Consider the following 17,955-nt stretch of genomic DNA (forward strand, 5'->3'; position numbering starts at 1 on the left):
TCCATTCAGACGTCCGTGTGCGTTTTGCGGATCCGATCCATCTATCAGTGGATCCGTAAAAATCATGCGGACGTCTGAATGGAGCTTTACAGGGGGGTGATCAATGACAGGGGGGTGATCAGGGAGTCTATATGGGGTGATCACCACAGTCATTGATCATGCCCCTGTAAGGCTCCATTCAGACGTCCGTTCCTTTTTTTTGCGGATCCGATCCATCTATCAGTGGTTCCGTAAAAATCATGCAGACGTCTGAATGGAGCTTTACAGGGGTGTGATCAATGACAGGGGGGTAATCAATGACAGGGGGGTGATCAGGGAGTCTATATGGGGTGATCAGGGGTGATCAAGGGTGAATAAGGGGTTAATAAGTGACGGGGGGGGTGTAGTGTAGTGTGGTGCTTGGTGCAACATATTACTGAGCTACCTGTGTCCTCTGGTGGTCGATCCAAACAAAGGGGACCACCAGAGGACCAGGTAGCAGGTATATTAGACGCTGTTATCAAAACAGCGTCTAATATACCTGTTAGGGGTTAAAAAAAAATCACATCTCCAGCCTGCCAGCGAACGAACGCCGCTGGCAGGCTGGAGATCCACTCTCTTACCTTCCGTTCCTGTGAGCGCGCGCGCCTGTATGCGCGCGTTCACAGGAAATCTCGGCCATCGCGAGAGGACGCGCCAGCGCGTCCACTCGGAATGAATCAACCACCTCCAGGACGCGTCTGTGCGTACAGCGGTCCGGAGGTGGTTAAAGGGCTTCTGTCACCCCCCCAAAACTAATTTTTCATTTTTGGGCATATTAAAATTCTTATTGTATGACTATATCCTATATAGAGCCCTTACCTTGTTCTGTGGCTTCGTTTCATAAAAAATCGAGCTTTTAAAATATGCAAATTACTTCACTACCAGCAAGTAGGGCGTCTACTTGCTGGTAGCCGCCACATCCTCCTTTTACAAAAACGCCCCCTCCTCCAGTTGATTGACAGGGCCAGCGAGCGCTCTCCTCCTCCGGCTGGCCCTGTCTGCAATTCAAATCCCGCACCTGCGCCTTACGTGCCTTCATTCAGTGCAGGCGCTCTGAGAGAAGGACGCTCGCTTCCTCAGCACTTCCTCAGTGCGCCTGCGCCGATGACGTCTTCTCTTTCGGGTTTAGAGGTGATGTCATCGGCGCAGGCGCACTGAGGGAGTGCTGAGGAAGCGAGCGTCCTTTTCTCAGAGCGCCTGCGCCGAATGAAGACACGTAAGGCGCAGGCGCGGGATTTGAATTGCAGACAGGGCCAGCCAGAGGAGGAGAGCGCTTGCTGGCCCTGTCAATCAACTGGAGGAGGGGGGCGTTTTTTTAAAAGGAGGATGCGGCGGCTACCAGCAAGTAGACGTCCTACTTGCTGGTAGTGAAGTAATTAGCATATTTTAAAAGCTAGATTTTTAATGAAACAAAGCCACAGAAAAAGGTAAGAGCCCTATATATTGAATAGTCGTACAATAAGGATTTTAATATGCCCAAAAATGAAAAATTTGTTTTGGGGGGTGACAGAAGTCCTTTAAGAAGCATTTTGTTTGGAGGAGTGTTAAGTGAGAGGAAGACTATAGAAATGTCTATGAACAGTTTATCAAGTCACTATTTCACAAAAAGGAGATTTCTTAATAAAACATATGATGTTGCCTAGATGAAAAGTGAAATGACACATATATTTTATTTTCCAGAAATTAAGAGGAGCGTTGTCTAGTCTACAATACTCATCATGTATATAAACTGTTCTGCACAATAGAAATCTGCTCTCCACATAGAAATAATACCCATCCAGGGGTCCTCCCAAGATCTTGTAACAAAAAAATCTGTTTATTTCTGCTTTGCCCTTTTGCCCTGAAAAATCTATTTTCAGAAGAGAGGCTGGCTTAGCTAGTTTTACTACATAATCAGTGTCGTACTGGGGTGCCTAGGCCCCAGCAATAAAATTTATTTTGGGGGATTACTGTAGTAAGATGATTGAATATGGGGGTCCCTGCAGCAACTCTGAGAAGGTAGGTCCTGGGGAAAAGAGGATACTGGCTAGCCTTCCTCTATACCTAGAAGTAATCTCAGCTCTGATCATGTCTATAATAATAAACTGGGGAGTTTCTTTAATAATCTATCAAGTTTTTTATATGAACAAAGGCTGGTCTACTATGTTATATGCCACTTGTGCAGGGGGTGGGAGACTAGGGGCCCACCTTGCTCAGGGGTTGCACCTGTTACTCCTGTGGGCCAGTCTGAGCCTGTACATAAACATGATTAAAGGGAAGGAAGGCACCCCCATTGATCAGCTGTGTGAAGATAACACATAACTGAACAGGTGTAATTAAAGCTCTGCTGTCCCCGTTCACTTTAATTTGACAGCTCCTTCCTATTCACCTGAGTATACGTCATAATAAGTATCGAAAAAGCAGACAACCCATTTGTTTGGGTGGAATTGATTTGTGCCTGAACTGAATTTTTCAAAAAACTTTGCAAACCTGAAACAAACCGAATCTTGAAAGGTTCACTTATCTCCAAATTCTGTATGATCTCCCAAAAATTTAGGCATGCTCCATTAAATGCAGTATTAGAGACATTCTTCTCTACAAGGCATCCACCCTCCTGAGGCTTTACTATTATTCTTAAGTTAGTTTGCATGAATCATCATACTGTGCTTAAAATGTAAATACTGTATGTTTTCATGTTCATATAAAATTACTTCTTTCCTTTTTATCTTCTAGATATTTTTACAAGATGAAAACCTGGAAAATTGTTTTACTTGTTCTACTTTTAGAACAATCTTTTCATAGCTCACATTCCCAGAAAACTGGTGAGAAAATGTGTTATATAAAATATTATAATACGTGGATGCCATAGTTTACAGTGATGGGATTTTCTTGAGGTATAGTGTGTAGTAGAAGACATACGTATGTTTTATAAGTTTTATACTATATATTATTTAATTATTTTTTCTAACTTATAATTGTTATTATTTGAATATCAAGGGCCTTTACGTTTACTGCAGGTTACCGATTTTAGGATGTCTTATAAAAGCTTTGGGGGAACTAACTCTCCTTAGGGAGAGAGAACCTCAATCAGTGTGAGGAGACTTATTGGCCATACATGCTCATCTGGAATTCTGGGAGGGAAGGGATGCAAATGAGCTCTTAAAAAGCTCTGCCTCTAATGCCACCAGATGTAAGGCAGCTATTCTATAAGTCAATGTTGCATCCCTTCCCTCCCAGAATTCCAGAGGAGCATGTGTGGCCTAGAAGTCTCCTCACACTTATTAAGGTGCTCTCTCCCTTGACTTTTTTTATGCCACAAAATTGACATATCTGATTTCATAAATTACCCCCAAAGTGAGTGTAAAGTCCAAGCATTTCCATAAGTCTTACTTAGCTCTGTTTTTTTTCCTCATTTATATTTCGTTTTTCTTCTCTAGAGTTCAACGGCTTGCATTGGCCTTGAGCAATTTCCAAAACATGTAACTTTTCATCATTTACATTCCTCATAATCACACATGAAAACAGAAATACTGCTAAATCACTGAGCTCTATAAATACTTCACTAGTAAATCATTGTAATTTCGCTTAAGTCCTTTATTCTAATCTAAATCACTGTTAGAGTTTATTTTGGAAAGACATCAAATGATAAATGATCTCTGTGTATACTATGCTGGGCTGGACATATGTGCAACTTGACCATCTGCACAGGGGCCCTGCAGGCAAGGGGCTCACTGCTATGTTTAAAATAACTAAGCTTTCTACTGTTTATTAGACTACAGGTAAGGGGCAATACTCATTACTATCCTTGTGTCAAACTACCGATAGACTGACACACCAAAGTTGTCCAAATCTCATATATAAGATTTATTCTAGAATTTTAATGGTAAAAGAGGATGTCAAGAATGGCATATTTTTTTCAGACAGCACCACTCTTGTCCATGGGTTGTGCCTGGTATGGTGGCCCATCTCCCATGAAGGGAATGGGGTTAAGCTGCAATACTGCACACACAACCTGTGGACAGGTGTGATACTGTTTTAAGAAGAAGGCAGCATACTTATTCTAATCCTGGACAAACCCTTTAAAGGATTGGTATGGGTGATGTCACAATAATGGCATCAAAAAGGGAGGTATGGGAGGCAGCATTGTCAGTCCTATCAATTGAGCTCTGTCAACCATAGCTGCCAAAAAACTATGAGAGCTGCACCTGGGAGCAGCAGTGACACATGCTTAAAGATTTTTGCATCCCTTTTGCAAAACTTCTGCGAAATGCAACCTACCTTGTAGGGGAAAGATCCACATAGCAAATGCCACTACTTAAAGGAGTTTTCTGAAATTTTTAACTGATGACCTATGCTTCAGATAAGTATCTGATCAGTGGGGGTCTAACCCCCGAGACCCCACCAATCAACTGTAGCCACGCAGCCTTCTCTATGCTCACCAAGCACAACTCTTCTGGAATTCTGGGAAGAATTCTCCAAGAAAGGCATGCAAATGTGCTCTTAACAAGCTCTGCCTCTAAGGCCACCAGATATAAGGTAGCTATCCTATAAGTCAGTGATGTCTAACCTCTGGCACTCTAGTTGTGGTGAAACTATGACTTCCAGCATGCTCCATTCATTTCTATGGAGTTCTGAGAACATCTTGGGAGTAGTAATTTTACCACAGCTGGAGTGCCGGAGGTTATCCATCACAAGTATAAGTCAATGAGACATGAGATATTAAATAAGCCAGCACCTCATCTACAGACAGCTATTTCGGGGTGATTGCCCCTTATCAGTGCTGTCTATTTAATATCTGAGTCATGATTGAAGGTCAATTTAAAGAGTCAAAATTGACTTATAGAATATCTATTAGAGACAAAGCTTGTTAAGAGAACATTAACATCCCTTTCTTTCCAATGAACGTGATGTCACATGGCACACTGGTGCCTTTTCAAACATATGATTGGCAGGGGTACCAGGTGTCAGATTTCCCTTGATCAGATACTGTTGACCTGTCCAAAGTAGAGATCATCAGTAGAGTTGAGCGAGTAGAGTTCGTACCGAACTTTAGGGTTTTCAGCACCCGGACCCGAACACGAACATTTACGTAAAAGTTTGGGTTCGGTGCTCGGCGATTTTTATGGCGCTTTTTGAAAGGCTGCAAAGCAGCCAATCAACAAGCGTCATACTACTTGCCCCAAAAGGCCAACATAGCCATGCCTACTATTGGCATGGCTGTGATTGGCCAACTGCAGCATGTGACAGCCTCTATTTAGGCTGGCGTCACGTAGCGCCGCCCGTCACTCTGCTTGGATTAGTGTAGGGAGAGGCTGCAGCTGCTGTGAGGGAGAGATCAGGGAGAAATCTTATCAAGAACTGGTTTATGTACTCAGTGATCTACAGAAAAAGTGTTTTGTGGGTGCAGTGCACAATTTTTTTAAGCCTGCCCTGAGCCAACTACTGCTGAAAACGAACTTTTTTTTCTTCAGTTAGTCAATATCAATACATGATCGGCAGCCATTTTATACAACGATAGTGCACCAGTGTAGCGGTCAGAGGAGGGAGAGACCGCAAAGCAGGATTCAAGTACAGTACAGCGGACAAGGAGACTGAAGCAAAAGCCGGCTTTATTAAAGAACCAGATGTAACTGCCGGAAAATCGGATTAACAGTATAAACAGGTTTACACAGATTACATAAACACGAATTAGAATAAATGCGTTCCACAGTATACACATCAGAGTCCAGGCTACACTCAGCTAGTATACTCCTATCTAGCCCTGCTACCCAGGGGGGCGCTTCTACAGCGCACTGACTAAGTCCCTGACTCTATAACCTATCACAGGAAAGCATCGGTGCCACTCACAGTTCTGCAGATTCTGTTGGATCCAATAAGATGCAGTCTGGCTCCAGGTTTGGTCACTTGCTTGTCTGTCTTTCTCTCTCTGGTCACAACAGATGCAGCTCTCCACCTCTGGCAGGAAGGATCCGTCTGGTCTCTATACACGGCCCCACTTCTCTGGAACACACAGTGCAGTCTCTTTCTCTGGGTCACAGCTGCAACACTTCAGTTCAGAGTCTATCTTGGACTGTCTCCAGCACAGCCTGCTTCTCAAGACTCCATCAGTCAGGCTCCATGTCCCATCACTAGCCTTTACTTGGCTCCAAACATGGCAGCCATCCTCTCCCAGCTCTCAGGACACTCCCACCTCCAGCCAGGACTCACCTGGCTCCTCCTACCTCTTGGGCATATCAGCAACAGTTCAGCTTCCTCATTCTCAGAGCCACAGTGACCTCTAGTGGCTGAAATAAGTAATCACAGTCTATCTAACACCATATTGTAAGATATCTGTGCAAAGAACAGTATTCTAGGGGCTGACCCTTACACCAGCATAGGCTATCTGCAAGTCCAGAAATACAGCTTTGGCATACTGGGGTGAAAAAACCCTCTAATATACTGCACATCTGGGATTAGACAAGCATAAGTGACTGTCACATTTAGGACAGAAATACAGCTTTTTGGTTAGGGTGAAAAAACCCTCTAATATACTGCACATCTGGGATTACACGTGCATAAGTGACTGTCACATTTAGGACAGAAATACAGCTTTTTGGTTAGGGTGAAAAAACCCTCTAATATACTGCACATCTGGGATTACACGTGCATAAGTGACTGTCACATTTAGGACAGAAATACAGCTTTTTGGTTAGGGTGAAAAAACCCTCTAATATACTGCACATCTGGGATTACACGTGCATAAGTGACTGTCACATTTAGGACAGAAATACAGCTTTTTGGTTAGGGTGAAAAAAATCTCTAATATACTGCACATCTGGGATTACACATGCATAAGTGACTGTCACATTTAGGCCATAAATACGGCTTTGGCATACTGGGGTGAAAAAAGCCTCTGATATACTACACATCTGGGATTAGACAAGCATAAATGACTGTCACATTTAGGACAGAAATACAGCTTTTTGGTTACGGTGAAAAAACCCTCTAATATACTGCACATCTGGGATTAGACAAGCATAAGTGACTGTCACATTTAGGACAGAAATACAGCTTTTTGGTTAGGGTAAAAAAAAACTCTAATATACTGCACATCTGGGATTACACGTGCATAAGTGACTGTCACATTTAGGCCATAAATACGGCTTTGGCATACTGGGGTGAAAAAAGCCTCTCATATACTGCACATCTGGGATGACACGTGCATAAGTGACTGTCACATTTAGGACAGAAATACAGCTTTTTGGTTAGGGTGAAAAAATCCTCTAAAATACTGCACATGTGGGATTACACGTGCATAAGTCACTGACACATTTAGGACAGAAATACAGCGTTTTGGTTAGGTTGAAAAAAGCCTCTCATATACTGCACATCTGGGATGACACATGCATAAGTGACTGTCACATTTTGGACAGAAATACAGCTTTTTGGTTAGGGTGAAAAAATCCTCTAATATACTGCACATGTGGGATTACACGTGCATAAGTCACTGTCACATTTAGGACAGAAATACAGCGTTTAGGTTAGGGTGAAAAAACCCTCTAATATACTGCACATCTGGGATTAGACAAGCATAAGTGACTGTCACATTTAGGCCATAAATACGGCTTTGGCATAGTGGGGAGAAAAAAGCCTCTGATATACTGCACATCTGGGATTACACGTGCATAAGTGATTGTCACATTTAGGCCACATTTGTGCCGTCCTTATTCCCTCACTAGAGCGTGATCGGAAGATAAGCGACTACAGGCGCACGCTGGTAGACACGCTCCTGAGAGCATTCCTGACTGACGCCGGGGGACAAGTGGAAGCACAAGGCGAAGGCAGGGGAGGAGGAAGAGGTCGCCAACGCAGCTGTGTCAGCGCCAGCACCTCAGAAGGCAGGGTTAGCATGGCCGACATGTGGAAAAGCTTTGTCACCTCGCCGCAACAACCGGCCCCAACTGCTGATATGGAGCGTGTTAGCAGGAGGCAGCATTTGAACAACATGGTGGAACAGTACCTGTGCACACGCCTACACGTACTGACTGATGGTTCTGCCCCATTCAACTTCTGGGTCTCCAAATTGTCCACATGGCCAAAGCTTCCCCTGTATGCCTTGGAGGTGCTGGCCTGCCCTGCAGCCAGTGTACTCTCTGAACGTGTATTTAGCACGGCAGGAGGCGTCATTACAGACAGATGCAGCCGCCTGTCCACAGCCAACGTGGACAAGCTCACGTTCATTAAAATGAACCAGGATTGGATCCCACAAGACTTGTCTGTACCTTGTGCAGAATAGACATTTATACCACCATCAAACATACATTCTTGTACTCAAGTCAAGTGCAATGATTCTTAGTTTTTTATTTTTTATTTGTCCCAATATTTTGGGGGCTACCTACCCCAATAAAAAAAAATAATAATTTGGGCTACATCCTCCTCCTTCATTGCTGCCTCCACCTACAACACCACATTCACCGCCTCCTCAACCTCCGACTCCATATCCACCTCCTTCTCTGAGTTGCAGGTAAGTTATTTCCCTATCCACATTTGTTTGCAGAGCAGTTGCCATGCTCTTAAGCACATTTTACTGCCTTTTACATCCCTCTAGCCTTTTCAAGGCCTATTTTAGAGCCATTTTAATGCAAAAAAGTGCCAATTTTAGTGCCCTAAATTGAAAAAATTATTATTTTCAATTGTCGGGTGACATTTTACCATTTTTGGCGTATACAAACCCCTGCTCTGCCTGGGTGACAGGGGCCTAAATCTCTCAAAATCCTCTGTTGTATTGCTGGGTGACATGAACCCCCTTTTGCCTTGAATGAACCTCTGCTGTGCCTGGGTGACAGGGGCCTAAATCTCTCAAAATCCTCTGTTGTATTGCTGGGTGACATGAACAACCTTTTGCCGTGAATGAACCCCTGCTGTGCCTGAGTGACAGGGGCCTAAATCTCTCAAAATGCTCTGTTGTATTGCTGGGTGACATGAACCCCCTTTTTGACGTACATGAACCCCTGCTGTGCCGGGGTGACAGGGGCCTAAATCTCTCAAAATCCTCTGTTCTATTGCTGGTTGACATGAACCCCCTTTTGCCGTGAATGAACCCCTGCTCTGAATGGGTGACAGGGGCCTAAATTTCTCAAAATGCTCTGTTGTTTTGCTGGGTGACATGATCCCCCTTTTGCCGTGAATGAACCCCTGCTGTGCCTGGGTGACAGGGGCCTAAATCTCTCAAAATCCTCTGTTCTATTGCTCGGTGACATGAACCCCTTTTTGCCGTGAATGAATCCCTGCTCTGCATTGCTGACAGGGGCCTAAATCTCTCAAAATCCTCTGTTCTATTGCTGGGTGACATGAACCCTTTTTTGCCGTGAATGAACCCCTGCTGTGCCTGGGTGACTTGGGCCTAAATCTCTCAAAATCGTCTGTTGTATTGCTGGGTGACAAGAACCCCCTTTTGCCGTGAATGAACCCCTGCTGTGCCTGGGTGACAGGGGCCTAAATCTCTCAAAATCCTCTGTTCTATTGCTGGGTGACATGAACCCCCTTTTGCCGTGAATGAACCCCTGCTGTGCCTGGGTGACAGGGGCCTAATTCTCTCAAAATCCTCAGTTGTATTGCTTGGTGACAAGAACCCCCTTTTGCCGTGACTGAACCCCTGCTGTGCCCGGGTGACAGGTGCCTAAATCTCTCAAAATCCTCTGTTCTATTGCAGGGTGACATGAACCCCCTTTTGCCGTGAATGAACCTCTGCTCTGCCTGGGTGACATGGGCCTAAATCTCTCAAAATCCTCTGTTCTATTGCTGGGTGACATGAACCCCTGCTGTGGATTGCTGACAGGGAACTAAATTTAGTGAAAACATCTGTTACTGATCGGAAGATGCGCGACTACAAGCGCACGCTGATGATAGCATTCCCACCTGACAGCGGGGCACAATGGAAGCACAAGGCGAAGGCAGAGGAGGAGGAAGAGGTTGCCAACGCAGCTGAGGTACCACCAGCACCTGAGAAGGCAGAGTTAGCATGGCCAAAATGCCCTGCAGCCAGTGTATAGTGTGAACGTGTTTTTAGCACGGCAGAGAGCATTATCACAGGCCGCAGCCAATGTGGACAAGCTTACGTTTATTAAAATGAAGCAGGCATGGATCCCACAGGACTTGTCCGTACCTTGTGCAGAATAGACATTTATACCAGCCTCAACCATCCATTCTTGTACTCAAGTGCACTTATTCTTTGTTTTATTTTGTTATATGTCCCAATATTTTGGGGGATACCCCAATTTAAAAATAAAAAATAACACAAATCAGTGTTGGCTACCTATTCTTCCTACACCGCCACATCCACCCATCCACCGCCTCCTCAACCTCCTACTCCTAGATCCAGATTGTTATTTTTATTTTTTCAGTATTTTATGTTATTTTAGGTCATTTCCCTATCCACATTTGTTTGCAGGACAGTTGTCATGCTCTTAAGCACATTTTGATGCCTTTTGCAGCCCTCTAGCCCTTTCCAGGACTATTTTAGAGCCATTTTAGTGCCCAAAAGTTCGGGTCCCCATTGAATTCAATGGGGTTCGGGTTCGGGGTCAAATTCAGGTCAAGTTCGGGTCCCGAACCCGAACTTTTTTTTCAAGTTCGGCCAAACCTGCCGAACCCGAACATCCAGGTGTCCGCTCAACTCTAATCATCAGTTCAAAAATGTTGGAAAAACCCTTTTAAGGCATGTAGAGCTTTGGGGAGGCCCAGCCATGGGCTAATCTATGCTACGTATGCAATTAGACAAATGTATGCTAACTACATACAACCGACGAACTCATGAGATGCATATGTTATGTTGTTGCAAATTTGTTTGCTGCAAATTGCCAGTGTTTTACGCTATCTCCAAAGTGGATGTGATTTTTTGGTTAACCGTTCTACAGTATATGTATTCTAGAGGTCATTTGGAATGTTGCATTTTTTTATTAATTTTTATTTATTCATTTTCATATACAGTCGTGGCCAAAAGTTTCGAGAATGATACAAATATTAGTTTTCACAAAGTTTGCTGCTAAACTGCTTTTAGATCTTTGTTTCAGTTGTTTCTGTGATGTAGTGAAATATAATTACACGCACTTCATACGTTTCAATGGTTTTTATCGACAATTACATGACATTTATGCAAAGAGTCAGTATTTGCAGTGTTGGCCCTTCTTTTTCAGGACCTCTGGAATTCGACTGGGCATGCTCTCAATCAACTTCTGGGCCAATTCCTGACTGAAAGCAACCCATTCTTTCATAATCACTTCTTGGAGTTTGTCAGAATTAGTGTGTTTTTGTTTGTTCACCCGCCTCTTGAGGATTAACCACAAGTTCTCAATGGGATTAAGATCTGGGGAGTTTCCAGGCCATGGACCCAAAATGTCAACATTTTGGTCCCCGAGCCACTTAGTTATCACTTTTGCCTTATGGCACAGTGCTCCATCATGCTGGAAAATGCATTGTTCTTCACCAAACTGTTGTTGGATTGTTGGAAGAAGTTGCTGTTGGAGGGTGTTTTGGTACCATTCTTTATTCATGGCTGTGTTTTTGGGCAAAATTGTGAGTGAGCCCACTCCCTTGGATGAGAACCAACCCCACACATGAATGGTCTCAGGATGCTTTACTGTTGGCATGACACAGGACTGATGGTAGCGCTCACCTTTTCTTCTCCAGACAAGTCTTTTTCCAGATGCCCCAAACAATCAGAAAGAGGCTTCATCGGAGAATATGACTTTGCCCCAGTCCTTAGCAGTCCATTCACCATACTTTCTGCAGAAGATCAATCTGTCCCTGATGTTTTTTTTTGGAGAGAAGTGGCTTCTTTGCTGCCCTTCTTGACACCAGGCCATCTTCCAAAAGCCTTCGCCTCACTGTGCGTGCAGATGCGCTCACACCTGCCTGCTGCCATTCCTGAGCAAGCTCTGCACTGGTGGCACTCCGATCCCGCAGCTGAATCCTCTTTAGGAGACGATTCTGGCGCTTGCTGGACTTTCTTGGACGCCCTGAAGCCTTCTTAACAAGAATTGAACCTCTTTCCTTGAAGTTCTTGATGATCCTATAAATTGTTGATTGAGGTGCAATCTTAGTAGCCACAATATCCTTGCCTGTGAAGCCATTTTTATGCAACGCAATGATGGCTGCACGCGTTTCTTTGCAGGTCACCATGGTTAACAATGGAAGAAAAATGATTTCAAGCATCACCCTCCTTTTAACATGTCAAGTCTGCCATTTTACTCCAATCAGCCTGACATAATGATCTCCAGCCTTGTGCTCGTCAACATTCTCACCTGAGTTAACAAGACGATTACTGAAATGATCTCAGCAGATCCTTTAATGACAGCAATAAAAAGCAGTGGAAAGTTTTTTTGGGGATTAAGTAAATTTTCATGGCAAAGAAGGACTATGCAATTCATCTGATCACTCTTCATAACATTCTGGAGTATATGCAAATTGCTATTATAAAAACTTAAGCAGCAACTTTTCCAATTTCCAATATTTATGTAATTCTCAAAACTTTTGGCCACTACTGTACATTATAAAAATCCAGAAAAAGCAATACAACACTTCAATACATATTTTTATCCAGCCAACACCCAACCCAGCATTTTGTCTATTGGCCTCTATATTAAAAAACACCCTCCTAATATTAGAATTAATCAATCTTCCGAGGATAAAACCTTTTTATCTTCATAAGTTATCGTTTTAATTATTCTTGAAAGTCTTTCCGCTAACACCTTTGCTAACAGTTTTATATCGGTATTCAGCAGAGATATCGGTCTATATGATTCAGACATTAGTGAATCCTTGCCCTCTTTGGGAATCAGAACAATAATGGCCTCTTCCATAGATTCTGGCAACTTTCCTTTATTCCTAGCCTCACACAGGGTCTCCCTTAATTCTGGTAATATCTGTCTAAATTCCTTATAGATTTCAAAAGGTAATCCATCTCCTCCTGGCGCTTTCTTGTCGTTAACAGATCTCAGTGCCCTTTCTAATTCTTCCAATAGAATCTCTCTCTAAATTATCTCTCTGATTCATCATCAGTTTTTTAAAGGGAACCTGATTCAAATATTGACATAGAATATCATTCTCATAGAATATTCTAGAGCTATATAGCTTCTGGTAATAGGTCCTAAAAACCTCACTTATTCGTTCCGGAGTTTTTAAAATATGGCCCCTATCATTTCTGATACTGTAGCTCCTACCCATGATTTTTTTTTTCTGTTGGTTTTTCACTATATTAGATAGGATCTTCCCTACTTTCTCAACCTCTGAAGAAAACTTAACTCCTTGAAAAAACAAAGCTATTTGAGATTTTTTCCATGTAGATATCTCTAACATGCTCCTGTTCCTCTTTCCATTTATTCAGATTATCTTCTGAGGGATCTGCTATATATTTCCTTCTTACCTCTTCCAACCTCTGATCTACTTTTTAAATTTTTTATTTTTTCTTCCAAAAGTTAACCTTATTGATCAATATACCTCTTAAAAGGCATTTGCAGCATCCCAAACTACTTGCTTATTACTTGAATCTTTATTTACTTTAAAAAAAAAACTTTAATTCTACCTTAATATCTGCTTTGTCCTTTAATAAAGTTAACCTGTGGGTGTTAAATTTAACCCCTTCCCGACCAGCACCATAATAGTATGGCGCAGCGTGACATGACTAGACCCTATAACGGTGCACGGATCAATCGGGTGCAGGAGCTGCGCCCGCCCGATCAGCTGCGGGGTCCGGCAGTCACTGATAGCCGGACTCCTGCTGTATGCGCCGGCATCGGTGAAAACACAGATGCCAGCGCATTAACGCTTGATGTGCTGCGGTCAGCATTGTCCGCGGCCCATGCGATGTGTGGAGAGGGAGAGAGCTTTCATCGGGTGCTTTTATTGTGTTAAATGTAAAAAAAAAAAAAAATAGACATATTAGGTATCGCCTGCTCTATAAAAATACAACCCCTCAGGTGAACACCGTAAAAAAGATAAAATATAAACGGTGTAAAAAAAGCTATTTTTTGTCACCTTACATCACAAAAAGTGTAATAGCAAGCGATCAAAAAGTCATATGAACCCCAAAATAGTGCAAATCAAACTGTCATCTCATCCCGCAAAAATGATACCCTAACTAAGACATTAGCCCATAAAATAAAAAAAATATGGCTCTCAGAATATGAAGACACTAAAACATCATTTTTTTTTGTTTCAAAAAATATATATATATTAGGTATTGCCACGTCCGTAACAACCTGCTCTATAAAAATATCACATTACCTAACCCCTCAGGTGAACACCGTAAAAAAAAAGAAATGGTGTCAAAAAAGCAATTTTTTATCACCTTACATCACAAAAAGTGTAATACCAAGCGATCAAAAAGTCAGGTGCACCCTAAAATAGTTCCAATCAAACCGTCATCTCATACCCAAAAAAATGAGCCCCTACATAAGAAAGTTGCCCAAAAAATGTGGAGACACTAACCACCTCCCGACCGCCTAACGCAGGGATGCGTCTTGCTGGCGGCCGGGTTATTCCTCCTCGACGCATCTACGCGTCATCTCGCGAGACGCGAGATTTCCTGTGAACGAGCGCTCACAGGAGCGCGCGTTCACAGGATCGGGAGGTAAAGAAGTTGATCTACAGCCTGCCAGCGGTGATCATTCGCTGGCAGGCTGGAGATACGATTTTTTTAACATCAGAAAGGTATATCAGATGCTGTTTTGTTAACAGCGTCTGATATACCTTCTACCTGGTCCTCTGGTGGTCCCTTTTGCTTGTATCGACCACCAGAGGACACAGGCAGCTCTGTAAGTAGCACCAATCGCCACACTACACTACACCCCCCATCACTTATTAACCCCTTATTAACCCCTGATCACCTCATATAAACTCCCTGATCACCCCCCTGTTCCCATAGAAATGAATGGGTCCGCAATTCCGTTCCGCAAAATGCGGAACAGAATTGCGGACGTGTGAATGAGGCCTAAGGGTCCCTTATCACCGCCAGTTAGTTAGCCACTTGTTAGGTAGTTAGCGCCCACCGCACCGCAGTAACTGATTAGTCGCTGATTAGCGTCATCACTGTCGCTAATCAGCACTAGTACTATATAGTATCTGTAAGTGATCAAGACTGATCGCAATCAGATCTATATCAGTACATTAGGGTCACCTTAGGCTCTACAAAAAACGCAGTGTTCGCCCGATCAGGCCTGATCTTGTGCGCACACTTGCGTTCAGTCCGCCCCACCGCAGTGACAGAAATGTTTTTTTTCTGATCCCTGCAAAAACACCGTAAAATTGCTGCGGCGCTATAAAGATCACTTTTGAGCTTTTTGGATCTTTATTAGCGATCGCAGCTTTTTTTTTTGCACATTTTTTGGCAGAAGTTTTTAAAAAAGAAATCTGTGCCGTTCATTTTTTCTTTTAGCCCAGAGGCTAAACGAAAAAAAAAAATCTCATTACCCGTATGCTCAATATAAGGCCTCATGCACACGACCTTGCCGTGTTTTTTTGCGATCTGCAAACCGCGGATCCACAAAAAACGGAAGGCGGCCATGTTGACTTCTGCAATTTGCGGAACGGGCGCCGGCAATATAAATGCCTATTCTTGTCCGCAAAGCGCGGACAAGAATAGGACATGTTGTATTTTTTTTGCGGGGCCGCGGAACGGAGCCACGGAGTGAATGGGTCCGCATCCCTGTAAATGACAACTTTTCCCATTTTTTGATACAAAGTTGTCAATTTACAGAGATTTTTCTCTCACCCAGCATGGGTATATGTAAAAATACACCCCAAAACACATTGCCCTACTTCTCCTGAGTACGGCAATACCACATGTGTGACACTTTTTTGCAGCCTAGGTGCGTAAAGGGGCCAAAAGTCCAACGAGTACCTTTAGGCTTTACATGGTTGCTCACAATTTAGCCCCGCCCAAAATGCCAGAACAGTAAACACACCCCACAAATTACTCCATTTCAGAAAGTAGACACCCCAAGGTATTCACTGAGGGGCATAGTGAGTCCGTGGGAGATTTTTTTTTTTTTTGCCAGAAGTTAGCAGAAATGGAAACTTTATTATTTTATTTTTTTTCTCAGAAAGTGTCATTTTCCGCTAACTTGTGAATTTTTTTTAATCATACCTGCCCCTCCGCGAATACTTTGGGGTGTCTTCCTTCTAAAATGGGGTCATTTGGTGGGTATTTATACTATCCTGGCATTCTAGCACCTCAAGAAACATGACAGGTGCTCCGAGAGTCAGAGCTGCGGAAATTCACATTTTTGTACCATAGTTTGTAAATGCTATAACTTTTGCGCAAACCAATAAATATACACTTATTGGATTTTTTTTTTATCAAAGACATGTAGCACAATAAATTCTGACACAAACTTGTATAGAAATGTAATTATATTTGAACAATTTAACCAGAGAAAGTTAAAAATACACTTTTTTCTGAGAAAATTTCGGCCTTTTTTGATTAATATCGGAAAAATGAAAAATCTTAGCAGCAATCAAATACCACCAAAAGAAAGCTGTATTTGTGAGAAGAAAAGGAGGTAAAATTAATTTGGGTGGTAAGTTGTATGACCGAGCAAAAAAACGTGAAAGTAGTGTAGTGCAGAATTGTAAAAAGTGGTCTGGTCATTAAGGGGGTTTAAGCTAGGGGGGCTGAGGTGGCTAAAAAACTATTTTTATAAAAAATGCTTTATTATGTGAAACAGAAACAAACAACCCAAAAAAGTATTCATATTTGGTATTGTCGCATCCGTAACAACCTCCTCTATAAAAAATACCACATGATCTAACCTGTCAGATGAACACTATAAATCAGGGGCGGACACAGGCAGCAAAGGGCCCCTGTGCAAAGGATGAACCTGGGCCCCCCAAAACCACATATACAAATATAAACATTTATGTGCAAATAAAAAACATGTTGTGAATATGTTTACAATATGTATATATATTCTTTTCATACTAGGTCACGCCTCTAACTCTGCCCAAAGCATAACTATACACACCCATTACACTTAATGCCCCCACATAGTAATTATTCCCCCTTTGTGCCAGTACATAGTAGTTATGTCCAGATAAGTGCCCCCTCACAGTAGTAATGGTCAGATATGTGCCCCTTCACAGAAAGTTAAAAAAATATACTCACCTAGTTTCTCATGATCACAGTTCAGCCGCTGGCGCTCTACAGCAGTAGCAGGATGTAGTGTCACACATTGCTCTGCTGATCTGTGTAGGAGGAGGAGCACAGCAGATTCCCGGCCGCACCGCTCCTCCTCATACACAGACCAGCAGTGTGACGTGTGACACTACATCCTGCTACTGCTGTGGAGCCAGGTCCATATTTAGATTTGATGCTACCCTAGGCGTTACCATTACACCTAGAGGCTCCGCTCTCTTTTTAACTGCTACTACAAGAAATTTTAACTAGCACATTCAAATTCATAGTCACAGATGCATGTCCATAAAGCAAACATGGTTGATAAAAAAAATGGCTGCACAACTTTACACATACAAACAAATAACATGGCCCTGTGGGATGACATTTTCACTGCCAAGCCCTGTCAAAGTAGACAGGGGGCGGCAGTTGCAGAGACAGCAGAGCCTCCAATGCTCCTAGAGGATCATTTGCATATATTCAAATATTCATTTTTTTCTCAATAATGCAGGCATATATAAACAAGGGCCCAATAGAGACTGGCAGTGACGGGTGGCTTTAGCGCTGCCGTAGACATTTTACAGGCTAAGGTAGCGCTAAAGCATGTCCATTAGTGCCAGTGACATCACCAGGCAGAAGCCACCCCAAAAATGGTATCCCCAGTGGTGATAAGGCTCCCTACAGTGCCCTCAGTACTAATAAGGCCTCCCTATAGGGCACCTCTTATAATCTATAAGGCACTTCTATAGAGCCCTCAGTAGTAGTAATGCCCTCCACCACTGCCCACAGTATTTATAATGTTCCCT

At 43.0% G+C, this 17,955-nt stretch overlaps 1 protein-coding gene across 4 annotated transcripts in view; it reads left to right on the plus strand.

Moving 5' to 3' along the window:
• LOC121002730 (collagen alpha-6(VI) chain-like) overlaps positions 1–17,955 on the plus strand; it is a 252,655-nt gene that overhangs the window by 58,386 nt on the left and 176,314 nt on the right. For all 4 annotated transcript variants that reach the window (XM_040434224.1, XM_040434223.1, XM_040434225.1 and 1 more), the window contains exon 3: positions 2,734–2,822. In XM_040434224.1, the coding sequence (XP_040290158.1) occupies positions 2,734–2,822 (89 nt within the window). The remainder of the gene's footprint in view (positions 1–2,733; positions 2,823–17,955) is intronic.

This window comes from Bufo bufo, chromosome 5 (assembly GCF_905171765.1).
Source record: "Bufo bufo chromosome 5, aBufBuf1.1, whole genome shotgun sequence".
Classification (NCBI taxonomy): Eukaryota; Metazoa; Chordata; class Amphibia; order Anura; family Bufonidae; genus Bufo; species Bufo bufo.